This window comes from Misgurnus anguillicaudatus, chromosome 19, assembly GCF_027580225.2.
Source record: "Misgurnus anguillicaudatus chromosome 19, ASM2758022v2, whole genome shotgun sequence".
NCBI lineage: Eukaryota > Metazoa > Chordata > Actinopteri > Cypriniformes > Cobitidae > Misgurnus > Misgurnus anguillicaudatus.
This window is the reverse complement of record NC_073355.2, coordinates 31,322,201-31,336,772: the sequence shown is the minus strand read 5'-3', so window position 1 is coordinate 31,336,772 and position 14,572 is coordinate 31,322,201. Positions and strand designations below refer to the sequence as shown.

Here is a 14,572-nt window from a genome sequence, read left to right as displayed (position 1 = left end):
AGTCACATTGTACTGCTATTATTTTGAACAATACTGTATGTATTACATAAAAGTAATGCATATTTTAGTAGACTTTGTGTACTGTTGAACACAAACTTTTGTTATGTTGTATTCAAGAAAAATGTGTGGGAGCTAAACACAAAATACGTCTGTTACAGCCATCAATCAATCGAGTGCACCGTGCAAAGAATTTGTTCATGCTTTGTTTGTCTTACATCTTATCATACTGGTGGAGTGTTTGGCTTTTAGTGTTCACCACACGCAAGGGAAAATGACAGCACATAAGCAGGGCGTCACAATAGACACACCTGCATACCTCAATGCAGGGCTTTACGCAGGATTTTATAAATACTGAGGTTTATATATGTATTTTTCTAGGGCATGCACCATGGAAAAAAATCTTATTTCCCTGCTCTACATATATGAATCGTAATACATCAGATAACCAAAGAATTACATAATTATAGATTTTAATCAGCTTGTAAGTAAAACTTAATTGACATTCTAAAGCTCATTAACATATCTAGATTCCAGGGTCATAGACCCTTTTACAGCCTACGTGATCAAATAGTTTGTGTGCGCATTCTTTCAACAGAAGTGGTGTTGTTCCCCATTGGTTCTAACATGTTAGCAATCCAGAAGGTTTATCTAAACGGTTTCCCAACATCAAAATGTCTGGTTGTTGCGTTTGGTTGCACTAATATAATATACGTACAGGGCCGGATTAACATAAGGGCTAGGTGGGCTGAAGCCCCAGGACCCGTGGGATTAGGGGGCCCGTGATTGGCTGGAGGAAAATAGATTGTCAAGTCGTAGGTGGTTGATTTGTGTATAATAAAATAACAAGAAGTTGAAAATGTGCCTGACTGATATAATTCATCGCCCAATCAAATTATCTCTACAATTTTAGTGTTTGTTCACTCTTATTTGCTTATAGACAAAGATAAATTCCCACATATCTGCAATGCCATAAGTGTTATAATGCAGTGACTTGCACTGGTCTTGGTCTTGACTTGGTCTCGGCCTGACTTGGTCTTGGTCATGACTTGGTCTCGGTTTGGGTGGTCTTGATTACAACACTAGTATTCGCTCATATTTTTGAATTTGCGTGGAATTGTCTGCGCTATATGCGATCTACAATTAAACTATCACTTGGATTTAAAATGAAAAGCGCTCATAAACACAACAAGACAAGAGCATCAATAAAGCTCTGCATTGCATGTGACACACAGGTAATGTAGTCAAAATCACCTCGTATATCAGCTCTTCAATGTAAATGTATGATGATTTTGTCAGACGATGTCGCATTAATAAATCAGGATTTTAGCAGTAGTAAAGTGGATTAAACACGAGGTGATATTGGGTCATGTTTAGTCACAATTATATACTCTTTCTTAATGTGTGACAACAAAACAGATAATATGTGAAAATAGCATTTAGTTTTGTTAAAATACAATATAACAATCAATGAAAGTATTGCAGTACAGTAGAAGACTGGCGTGGCAATCAGATGAAAGGGGGCCCTTGGTGTTGCTATAGACCCAGGGCCCAAAGTCCTCTTAATCCAGGCCTGTATATGTATATATGTATCTGGCCACTTTATATTTGGCCATCTGCTAACGTCTTCTATCCACTTCACTGCAATACACAGATCTGGTAACTGTGTTGAAAAAGTTGATAAAGTCAACTTTTTAAAATACCTTTCTCTGTCTGTGTTGCTTCACTGCTGATTCTTGCCATACTTGGCATACGTTGCCACGTCATCATTGTGTACAAACAATAAAAAGGTCTATTGAGAAGAGAGTTTGACTGCATTTGACACAGGAGCTTGTTGAGCTGGTTCAGATACCTGTATTATCTCATGACTCTATGGGCATTGATTATACTCAATAATGTGATATACATTGTTTTACCCTATTAACAGTCTAATGAGGGATTATTTCACTTTTGTGTTAACAGTCTTAGGTCACCTTTTTTACATTGCTTTTTGTTTCTCCAAAACTCACACATTGAAATCTGTTAGCGTGTTGTGGACAGTGGACACGGCTGTATTTGAGTTTCACTGATTAACAAGAGTGTTTAGTTGTGTGTTTTAAAGAAATCATTTTATAAATGTACTTTAAAAGACATTATAACATGGCCTGTCTTATAGCATAAAGTCGTAGGAAGCATTTTCCTAGTGGAAGATTTGCATTGCATCCTACAAATAGGCTAATGACACCAAATCAATATTTCATGTAAATATATTACCTTATAGCAAATAGCTTAATAAACAGGATAACATACATCCAGCTGGCTGATACTGCAAATAAATCCCCTCAGGGTTATTCAAGACCTCTCTTCTTTGTACATCATTTATAAATTCCATTACATCTCTTAAATATATTTATGCATCCCAAATGTAGAATGAGAATTGAAAATGCACTTTAAGAAGTATACTTTTTATATTATCACTTCTTCACTTAATTTTTATTACATATGTATGATTCTGTGTAGCCCAATATCATGTCAAATGTGTTTTTTAAATGACAGAAATACGAGTTTACTCATTTATGATTGCTTTATTATATATATTGAGTGATTTAAACAGTACATGATATCAAATCACTTTGCAGTATAGACTGATTGCATTGAGATCTCATTACTGGAAGTGTACCCGTTAAAAAGAAATCAGTGTGATACTACAATACCAATATGTATCTTTGATGTACTAATATGCACATACAACACATACAACACAATTTTATACATGTTATCATTTATACTACACATACACAACACATTTTGATTACTAGTTTGTTTTCAAATAATTTATCTAAAAAGAAATAAATGAAAAAAAAAACTTCCCTCATTACCTATTTATGACAGTGTGTACGCACGTGTTGCTTCTTCGCTATATAACTATAATTATTATGATTCAAACAACCTTCAAAAAAAGAGACAGAAGATGAGAGAGATGATGGAGAATGTGAGGGTAAGGGGAAATACGGAAAGGCTGGGTGAGCCTCCACTGAAGATATCAAAAAAATCATAGTAAATGGGAGTTGGACTTAACGGAACATCAACACTCCTGATGACACTTGGGATCCAGTCCTGATACTGAGACACTCTGGTGTACACACCAGGAAAACTGGAATCTGCACATCCTCTACCAAAACTTACAACACCAGCCTGTATCCATCTGTTGCCCTCCCTAACGACCAGTGGCCCTCCAGAATCACCCTGCATAGAAATTAATATTTATTTATTTATATCTAGCAAGCACGTAGGTTGTGATGCAACACTTCAATTGAAACTGATATTATCTTAGTTCTAGTTCATGGCAAGACAAGTTATTTCAGGGGACTGTAATAAATGAGCTATACTTGTAAATCAATGATTGGCATTTTACCTGACATGAGTCTTTCCCTCCAACGTTTAATAGTCCAGCACACAGCATGTTGTCTGTGATGCTACCATTATAAGCAATATTGCAGGCAAAGTTGCTCACAATTGGAATCTCCACCTCCTGCAATATGTCAGGATATGTCTCGTCTATAACATAAAAAAGAGATGCAGTAAAGTTTAGTGAAAATGTTGATGGTTGTTGTGACGTTTTTCTCCAGAATCTTCCAAATCTCGTAATTTAAAAAACAATGTTCACTTACTTCCAGAAGTGTCCCCCCATCCTGTCACCCAACATGAAAGTCCTTCATAAAATTCACTGCCAGCAGTAGCCAGACAGACTGGTTGAATATAATCAGTGAAATCCACAGGAGATGAGAGCTGAAGCAGTGCTATGTCATTGTCTTGAGTATTTGTGTCATAGTTAGGATGTCTGATGAGTTGAACCACTGTTCTGGAAATCTCTTGCGGGTTTGGGCCTTGCTGGCTCTGACGTCCCAAGTAGATCACAAAGTCTGATGGGTGGGAGCTATAAATAGAAGCCAGTTTAAATTCATATGCTGTTGATTTAACACTTACACTTTATTTAGGCCTGAACTACTTCATACCCAGGAAAGCAGTGAGCTGCAGACAAAATCCAATCGCTGTTGATGAGACTTGCACCGCAGACATGGCTATTAGTACTGAGTTCGTGAATGCTTACTTGCCAGGGCCAAGACCCCGCAGTCGCATCCTGCCCTCCAACAATTTTGGTGTTGAAAGGAGCTTGGCCGCACACTGAAGGGAAAACTGAACTGTTTTAGTAGTACAAATGACTAAGAAATGTGTTTAAGATTCTGTGTGGAACATTGTGAGTAGTTTATAACTTACCATCTACCATCTGACAGAAGGTGCCTATATGAGGAGGAAAAAAAGAAAATATAATTAATTGGACTAAAAATGAATGTTAATTAACTAATTTCTAAGTGTTTAAGCAGCTCAAAATATGACAAGGATCATAAAACACAGGTATAGAGACAGAGCTGCAAAACAGGGTGGACCTTTCTGCACCCATATAACTTGGTTTGCCACTAAACCACTTTTTTTCTTAATTTTTTTCTGTTGCCAAATCGTAATCTTAGTTTAAGCTAATTTCAGCATTTACTTCTACAGCATTTTTTAAATTAAAAGTGGTATCTGTTAACAACAATGCACCATGAACTAACACGAATAACCAACAAGAATTTGTACATATTTTACGAGTTGACTAATTCCTATCAATTACGGACACATTTGAAGTTTGGTACGATTTGCCTTGCCCCATGTGACATTGAGGTTAGGTGCAGAGTTAGGGGTTCGTTTCGTTTTTTTTTTTTTATGGGAATCGTACAATTTTGCACAATTAACTTCTTATGAAATTCGTAAAATATGTAAGATTTCTCATAAAAATCAGGCTGGAATAACTGTATTGGCAATAACAAACATTAAAGGCATAGTTCATTCAAAAATGAAAATTCCGTCATAATTTTCTCATCCTCGTGTTGTTCTAAATCTGTATGAATTTCTTTTTTCTGATAACAACAAAAGAAGAAATTTTGATAAATGATAATAAGCACACAGTTGACGGTATACCATACACTGTAAAACCTAAAAGTTAAATCAACTCAAACCATTTAATCATATGGAGTTATGCACTTATATTTAAGTTCACACTACTTAAATATAAGTGCATAATTGCACATGACTCAAGTTCATCCAGGTGGATGCTGCACATTGGTGGTGGTTGAGGAGATTCCCCCATTCATATGTAAAGTGCTTTGAGCACTGAGAAAAGCGCTATATAAATGTAACGAATTATTATTATTATTATTATTACTTAAATGTATGTGTTTTAAAACTTAAATGGTCTAATGCAACCGGTTTACTTAAATGGTTTGAGTTAAATTAACTGTTAGGTTTTACTGTGAGGTAAACGGTGCTTACCATCATTTATTAAAATGTCGTCTTCATCGTTTATCACAATACTTCCTTAAAATTTGTTTAATGAGTTTACATAAAGAGTTTATAGAAACATTGTCACCGTGTTTACATTTTACAGTTAAACAACAAACCTATGAAACCAAACAAACTTCCTTTAAAACAGAAAATAGTCTTTATTTTTAAATCTTAGAAAATAGTCTATTTAGTTTTATTATTTCACTGGAGTCAAGTATTCAAATCTATAATTTGTCACATAAAATATGTTTATAAAATATCTTTGATATATTTTTGAAAGCGTTAAAAAAGTCGTATGATATGATATTGTTATTAATTAGAAAATCTTTCACTGTTTAAGAGTTTTCCTCTGTTTAAGAGTTTTAATAAACACTCGCCTACCTGATAGATTAAGTACAGCCACAGCAACACACAAAACTGTATTAAACCCCATTCTTGTGTTCTTACTGCTTACAAGTGACATGTAATATAGCACCACAGGCTTTATATACAGGTATTTTGCCAACTCCCCAATTCTAATATTAGCTCAACTTTTAGTTTCGTCTATGACCAGGAACAATTGAAACATCACACAAAGAACCATTGGTTATGTAATAAGTTCAGCTTCTTTAGCCCACATATTAGTGTAATTTGTTAAACTTAGTAAAGTTTACATTTTAATTAACATATCATACATTGTTTATTTGTCAAATCACATTTATTTGTACAACATTTTTTACAATCCACACTGTTTAGAAAATCATAAAGGAATTATAAATTATAAATTATACAGCCACTTCCTGATCATAGTCACTCCCAATCTTTACAACAAAGCTCTGCTGTTCAGTTCATTCTTTGTCTCCAAATACAATTGTTACAATGTCTATAGGTGTGTTTAAACAGGCTGTTCAATGTTGAGGTGTCATATGCATTTACAAAGCAGTTATTGTTGAATAAATAATATTAAAAGAGTAATGTTTAAAAAGATAAATATAGACAGATGAATATTATATGAAATTATACTTTGAAATAAGTATTTTCAATAGGTTTTTATATTAAAATTGCGTGAGATGCATGGTAACAGGATTATACATTTGGCAGACACTTTTATCAAGAGCAATATACATGCAATTCAAATAGATTTACTGTAAACAAAAAAAAATATTTTAAGACATTATAACTCTGTGCTTCTGTAAATTAACCTTAATGAACAAATATAAGAACAAATAGATGCTGGGTTCACATAAATTGGTGTGGGTATTTCACATTTGAAATGTATAGTTATTTTCTTCGAGTCCAGTAAATGTCAATGGTGCCATCTAAGCAATGTAAGCAATGTAAAATTACAAACCAAAAACCAGTTCAGCAGCTCTGTATGTCTGCAATTGCATTTTTTTTTGTCTTATTATGCTCATGTTTTGAATAAGCCCATAAACCCCAAACAATACTGTCAAACAAGCATTCGCGTTACTATTTTTATTTCAATTAAAACTAGGGATGCACCGATACCGATACTGGATCGGGTATCGGCCTCGATACCACATTTTCTAAAGTACTCATACTCGTTAAAAGTCCCCCAATACCGAGGATCGATACCACTGTCTGTGAAATGTCTATTTTTGTTGTCCAAAGAGGCAGAGTTTACAACAAACTGGAAAACTAGTCCCTTGGTTTTTTTTTGTTGTTTTTTTGTTAAATTATATGACTAAAGCTGTTACCTGTAAATTTAAATCATGTTTTTTATTAAGTACTCGGTATCGATATTGGCAAGTACTGAAATGCAAGTACTCATACTCGTATTCCAAAAAAGTGGTATCGGTGCACCCCTAATTAAAACTTTTAACTCACTTCTGAATACACATTTTTTGCTGCCTTACATTTTTACAAGTTATTTCAATCCACTATAAAATTTTGACCAGTGGTGAGTTGCTGTATAACATATATATCAAAATAAGCTTAAATTGTTTAAGTTAAAGTCATGTAAAAACATTTTTATTGTAAGTTTAAAGGATTTGTAACAACAGTTGGGCTGTGCTTAAGTAGAGCAGCTTTCAGTTTTTACAGTAAGATTGTATAATACATCAGGAAGAGAATGTAAGTTTTTAAAAGACTAAAACAATACACTTACCACTGGTTTCACAGACAAGGCTTAAGGCTAGTCCTTGATTAAAACATGTTTAAGCTGTCTCAACTGAAATAATGTGCACATACAGATCTTAAAATATGCCAGTGTTATTGATTTGTCTTAAGATACACACCAGTAATGTATTTTTCTAAAGCATGTTTATACATTAATACTTTAATGTCTTACTTTAACTAAGGCCCAGTTTGTCATAATTACCACAATGGCTCCCTCTGCTGGTCACCAGAGGCTTTACTACCCAAGATCTCAGGACTCCATCCCACACAATTCTTTTGCAAAAGACTCATTACTGCCACATCTGTTTCCTGGACTATTTAAACCCTGTTCATTATCACTATTATTGCTAAGTATTGTTTGTCTTGGCTATTTCACTGTTCCTTGTTTTCTGTTGTATACCTGTTTTGGTATTCAGCCCTGGCTTTTGCTAAGGCTTGTCTGTGAAACCAGGCCATAGTCCAATGGAAACATGATTAGAAATAAAAAATATTTTTTTTAAGACTGATTAATGTTGGACTAATGTTTCCATAACCAACCGTGAATCAAACAAAACTTTTAAAAAGGGAAGATGAGAGAGATTATGGACATTTTGTGAGGGAAGAGGGAAATAATTGGCATAAATGGTTAGGACTGGTTGAGCTTCCACTAAAGATATCAGGATAGTGCAAAATTGATGCTTTAAATTTTTTAAAAACTTACTTTAATTGTTAACACCTAAAAAAAGTTGTTTTATAAACATTATAAAACCAAATGCATAAATAAAACACCAAGTTTTACCTTATGACCTTGCCATAAATCAATAATTTAATTAATTAATTAAGTATTGGTTCCTTAATGTCACCATGAAACAGAAGTAGCAATTGTTTTATTTTCCCCGTGGTGATGTAAATAAATAATATGTTCGTCTAGCATTGTGTAATAATAAAATACTTTATATTGACATGATCTGGTAGCCAAGATGATGCCACTGCTATTAAGTTTCCAGTTTTTTTATTTAATTTTGCAGTATGTACCGAGGTACTGTCAGATTGTAATTCATCATGCATTGCCATAGCAAAATCTGTTATGTAAATAATTTCAAGAATGTCACCATGCTCTAAAGGTGGCGAATCTTCTTCCTACTTGGCCACGAAGTCTGGATTAACTTTCCAATCTTGTTTGGGATTCAGACATATTCAATCTGGTGAGATGTTTATGCCACAATAGTCTATGTTGGTATTCATCCACTCACAGAGAATAGTCCTAACGTTATCAGACTTCCTTTTGGCATCATTTAATTTGCGCAACGAATGAATTGATAAGCATTTGATACAGTTTGCAAGGTTTGTGTGCGTGTACGAATTTGTAGGATAACGAATACAAACAAACGCATACGAAAACTACAGCGTGCAAAAATCTTACAGGAACAGTATGTAGGATTGTGGCTAAAACTGGTATTGCAATCACACAACTGGTGGCCAATAAACAAAATGACAACATAAACATCAATTGAGGGCTGCAACTCCACTTTTTAAATGACAATATCCTGGCCAGGCCACTGTTGTCAGTGATATAAGTATTTGAAATGAAATTGTTTTCTTAATGTCTAGTGACATATCAGGGCCATTTTATGATTAATTGATATAAATTTCTTACATACTGTTCCTTTAATTGTTTCAAACAAGGCCAGACTATTTATCTTACATTTGAACTTTTTCCAGAGCAGTCACACAACCAAACATCCTTTTTGTAAAGTCGACTCTGCAGATTACAAATTTATGCTTTTTAAAGTAAGCTTGTAAGGTCGAAATAGTGACTTTTAAGAAAAAGTCAGTGAGCATGGCTGTTAACAGTTATAGCCAAAGCAAAATACTTACTTGGCATTTATTTGATGCTTTCATGTGAAGTAACTTGCAGTACACTAATTGCAGGGATCTTCGGAGGAACCTAACCTTACTATAATGAACAGTAAAAAAATGTAATTGACAATGAACATTATATTGATAGCCTAATATACTACTGTTCCCTTTCAGTCGGTCACTACGACGTCACGTCGTGACCGACGAATTGGGAACTCGCTTAGAGAGACCAATCTGCTTCGTATACTACTAAAACGCCAATGAACTTGGCATTGAGATATTTGCATAATGCTGGTGCCGCCCCGCCATGTGCCTTTATAAGCAGCAGGTGCAAATAGGGAAATTAGCCTTTTCGCTTCGAAAGCCGGCATTATCTGCTACTGAGAAGCTACTTTCTGCTCTTCTGGGAACGGTTGCTGAAGTTGATTGACAAGCAGTACTGACACAGCGGACGCTCGCAGTATTCCACTGCTCTACATATTTTTTGTTTTGAGTTTAGTGTGTGCGTTGCCTTTCCCTGTGCGCATCATCAGCTGAGCACCTAAAGAGTGATTTCCCTAAAGAGTGATACGTGAGAGCTCTGTGTCTTTTTAAAGACAGCCACTCTCTCGTATATTCGGAGATCAGGGTCCGTTTCAGGATTGCTTTTCGTCCGTGCGATCTTGGATGCGAGAGGTATAAGGGTTCCAGTTATGGTCACGAGCGCTGTCTTCGTGCTTGGGCATCAAGCACTCTGAGGCTGCGTTCGCGGAGAGTTTTTGGTCTCTCTGTGAGAGCATAACCCTCTTGGATTGCGGAGACGACTGACGTTTCTACGGGAATGCTGTCCGCGCCTTTGCAGTGCTGACGCCGCCGTGGTGCGGCTGTCAAGCGCTCGCAGGACGCTCTTCGCATCATTACGCTGAGTAGGACGGAGGATGCGTCCTCCACCTACCGGCCTCTCATCCTCAGCCGGTTGAGGCTCCGGTGAAGACTGCAGAGTCGTGTTCTACGATTTCTGCCGAATCCATTGGACCTCCTTCTGGTCCCGTTCACTTCTGCAGCATCAGAGGGGTGCCCATTTTTTCCTCCGAGGTGGAGTCGTTCCGGAGATGGCGGCCGTGCCCGCTCGAGCGGCGGAAACGGTAGAGTTGGAGAGGTTAACCCCTCTCCGCCCGAACCGTACCGCCCACGTGATTGGTATTTCGGAGCTGCTCGGGCCTCTTGGTCCTCTCCTCCTGTGCCTTTCTTTCCCAACGGCACGAAGAGCTGACTTGATTTGCGGCCATCTCGGCCGTTCAGCGTTCAGCTTTAGCTTTCACCCCTCACCTCCCTCACCAATGGAGCCGCTAAGGGCGGGGATCCCTTCAGTGGAGCGGGGGGTTGCGATGCAGCTGCGTTCCTGGAGGGACCACCCAACCCTTCCCTCCCGTGTTTGTAGACAGTCGTCCGGTTATGGCCGCTGTCCGTCAGACATGCTGAGAGGCGGCTTCAGCCCTGCACGCAATAACGTTGCTACAGTTTCACCAAGGATTTTCGAGGGAGGCCGCAACCTTCAGTCGTGCGATGTCCACCACAGTGGTTCAAGATCGCCACCTTTGGCTGTGTCTGGCTGACATGACGGATGCAGGCGAGAACAACTTCTTGAATGCTCCTGTCTCACAGACCGGCCTCTTCGCGAGGTCGTGGAGTCGTACAGCTCCGCTGCGCAGACTGAGGCGATCTCCTAGGTCATGCCCCGGCGAAGGAGAGCTGCCCTTGGTCCACCACGCCGGCTCCTCAGTCTGCCTCTCGCCGTCGGCGTCCTGCGGCGGCCACCTCCGTTCCCCTCCTCGGACCCCATCTCGGCAGCGCGGGGGGAACCGGTCGTCAGCAGCTCGCCCGCCCGCTTGGCCGCTTCCCGTGAAATCGGGAGTTTAAGTGGCCAGTAACGGGCGACCCGGATTGGCAGAGGATCACTCTTCAGGAGATGGTGATTCGCTCCTTCCCCTGATAGAGGGTCGGGTGGAAAATTCTTGGTTTGCATGTGTTCCACCGGCGGTTTAGCCGGTACCCACTTAACCACACATAAGAGTGCATTCCTCTTTCCTCTCCAGGTCTCCGGAGGATCGAGAGAGCCGTGAGCGGGCACACACCAGCTCACCCTACCTCTCCTCTATCGCCAGCGGGTGTTCTGAGGAGTCCGAGCCCTCCACTGAGGAGACCGGACCACCAGCACCCTCATCGGAGTCTGCGCTCTCCGCAGAGGAGACCAGACGACCGTCACCTTCAGCGGGCTCAGGTCAGTGTCACACACACATACTGTAGATGTTTATGCTGTCACAGCAGACGCACCGGCAGTCTCACCTGTCTCGCTTCGCTGCCCCACCGCAGGTACTTCGGTAGTGTCGTTAATTCTCCTCGTACGGTGCCTGGGTGCTTGGCTTCAGTTCCGAGCCCGTTTCGTTGGGTTTTACGCACGATCCGCCTCGGTTTTGAAATACAATTACCGGCACACCCCCAAAATTCTCGGGCTTTCGTTTCACTATAGTGAAAGTGTCCAATGCACATGTACTGCGTGCATAAGTCGATGTCCTGCTGGCGAAGGATGTATCGAGCTGGTCCCTCTTATCGAGATGATGATGATAGGGTTTTTCCAGCCTTTATCTCATAGTACCCAAAATACGCGGCGGGTAACGATCGATTTGATTTACGCACCGGTTCTACAAAGGTGGTCTTTTTTGAATCGCCTTAGACCGTTTTTTCGCTCTGCATCGTGGGGTGGGCATATTAATATTAAGAACACCATTCGAGCTGTCTCTCTCTCTCCGTGTCTCCATGAAAGTGCTAGTCACGGCATTAAAATATCAGAGAGAGAGAGTTGTTCGCATTCTGCTTTTATTTATGTCGACTTATAATAGCCCGTTCTTGGCAGACGTGCGCGAACACAGAGAGTTAATGCTTCGGCATGTCGCTCGTTTAAGTAATCAGGTCGACTGGGAAAGCGCAACTTTGCCCCGTGCAGAGGATCCTTTTTCTCAGTATGGAATTAGACTCGATCGACTAATTGGCGTGTTTTTCAAGAGCGCGCAACTAGTCAGTTCTGACTTGCCTCGGTTTAATTCGAGGGAAGTACGCGGTCCCTCTGAAACAATTTCAGAAGCTCCTGGACATATGTCAGCATGCTGCGGCTGTGACACTGCTCGAGCTGCGTCATATGAGACCGCTTCAGCGTTGGCTTTACGACTGAGTCTCGAGGAGAGTGTGGCGCACCGGCATACATCGTGTAAACACTACACCTGCGTGTCATTTAAATTTTCCCCGTAGTAGACCCAGCATTTCTGATAGCAAGATATGCCTCTGAGGGGTCTCCTGGCATTCTGTAGTGCGATGCCCTAAGCACAGAATGACGGGCTTGCAGTCTCTGGGGTGTGCATAGCACCCCAACTGCCGCTAGCAGTGCGCTGTATATCTGGGACTTGTACGCTCCGCTATGGAGATGCGAGGGAAGGATGTATTAGTCGACACCGACAACATTGCGACTGTTGCGTTATTTACCGTTAAGGCGGTTTTGCGCTCTCGTCACCTGTCGCATCTCGCTCATCATCTCCTCCTTTGGAGTCAGAAGCATCTGAGGTCCCTTCGTGCAATTTACATCCCGGGTTCGCTCAATACAGCGGCAGACGCGTTCCCGAGCTGCGCGCTCCGGCGAATGGCGACTCCACCCCCAGACGGTCCAGCTAATTTGGAAGAAGTTCGGTTGTGCGTAGATAGATCTGTTTGCGTCGCCGGACGATACCCACTGTCGCCTATCTTATTCACTAACCGAGGGCAGCCTCGGCGTGGATGCGTTGGCACACAGCTGGCCGCGGGGGGTGCGTAAATACACATTCCTTCCAGTAAGCTTTATTGCGCAGACACTGTGCAAAGTCAGGCAGGACGGGGAGAGCCTTTTATTGATCGTCCGTACTGGACGACCAGGAATTGGTTTTCATAGTTAATGCTCCTCGCGACAGCCCTCCCTGGCGGATTCCCTTGAGGAAGGACTTTCTTTCTCAAGGAAGGGGCACATTTGGCACTCGCGCCCCAACCTGTGGGATCTCCATGTATGGTCGTTGAGCACGCGCAAGGTTTAGGTGATTTATCGCAAGCGGTATCTAACACCATCGGCGCGGTTCGAGCACCGTCCACAAGACGGGCTTACGCGCTTAATGAAACAAGTGCAGGGAATTAAGAAAAGTGGACTCTTATGTGTTTAACAAAGAATGTAGGCCCTTATCAATCAACAGTATGCTGCCATCTGTTATTTGCCAATAAAGTTTTGCTTTTTCTAAAAACTACAACCTGCTTTTGCCCTCTGCTTTCAGCACATACAGTATTTTCATGGTAATGATAGATGTTAAGTAATTAACTAACAATAAAATGTATTGTTTTTTTTTTAAATAAACGTATTAATAAAAAACATGTTTGAGATGGTAGAAATAATTAGGGCTGCACGATTATGACAAAAATAATTTCAAGTTTTAAAATGTTTTATAACTTTCTGTTGAACAGCTGTATATAAATAATATAATGCAAATAAACAAATAATTATCGGAGTCCAAAACGTATGGCTAAAGAACACGTCACCTTATCAATCTATCTAATCTTATCTCTGATTAACCACACTTACGGAAATGGGCAAAATTGACAGCTTTAATTGAGGCTTTTGGCGATAATGCATATTGTTTCACCTGTATTTGTAATCCTGATTCGTTTTTCGATTAATTTTGCAGCTCTAGAAATAATGTTCATGTAAATTATGTTGAATATACTTTAATACATTTTTAAATGCATGCATTACTTGTCCCAGTACGTGTTGCAGTGTAACAGCCCAATAGCGGATTAAGCAAGATAATTGATAAGTGTATTTTGTTGCACCCAAAGCATAGTTATAAATTCTTTGGAACTTAACAGGTATGTTTATTTGTATGTGTGCTGTTGCTTGTCGTAAAACTTAATTGACATAAAATTGACATTAAAGCTCATAATCCATGCCATATCTAGAGTCCAATGTCATAGAGAAGAGAGTTTGACTGCATTTGACACAGGAGCTTGTTAAGCTGGTTCAGTTACATGTTTTCTCATGACACTATGGGCATTGATTACAGTCAGTCATGAAATATACAGTGTTTAACATATTAACAGGAATTCTTTCACTTTTGTGTTAACACAATAACACAGTCTAAGTTCACCTTTCTTTACCTTGCTTGTTGTTTCTCCAAAACTCACACATTAAAATCTGTTAGCTTGTTGTGGA

General features: G+C 39.5%; 1 protein-coding gene across 2 annotated transcripts; it reads right to left on the bottom strand.

Moving 5' to 3' along the window:
• Positions 1–2,541: 2,541 nt before the first annotated feature.
• Positions 2,542–5,831, bottom strand: LOC129436345 (chymotrypsin-like protease CTRL-1). Of its 2 annotated transcripts, none has more exons than XM_055194429.2 (6): positions 5,740–5,831; positions 4,255–4,278; positions 3,993–4,161; positions 3,648–3,913; positions 3,392–3,534; positions 2,542–3,222 (listed from the first exon to the last, which is right to left on the bottom strand). In XM_055194429.2, the coding sequence occupies exons 1-6, from the start codon at positions 5,819–5,821 to the stop codon at positions 2,929–2,931; spliced, it is 978 nt and encodes a 325-aa protein (XP_055050404.2). In that variant the 5' UTR covers positions 5,822–5,831; the 3' UTR covers positions 2,542–2,928. The 2 variants fall into 2 exon arrangements, with proteins under 2 accessions (XP_055050404.2, XP_055050402.2); XM_055194427.2 differs by having other exon boundaries at positions 3,993–4,173; positions 5,740–5,830.
• Between the last annotated feature and the right edge of the window lie 8,741 nt (positions 5,832–14,572).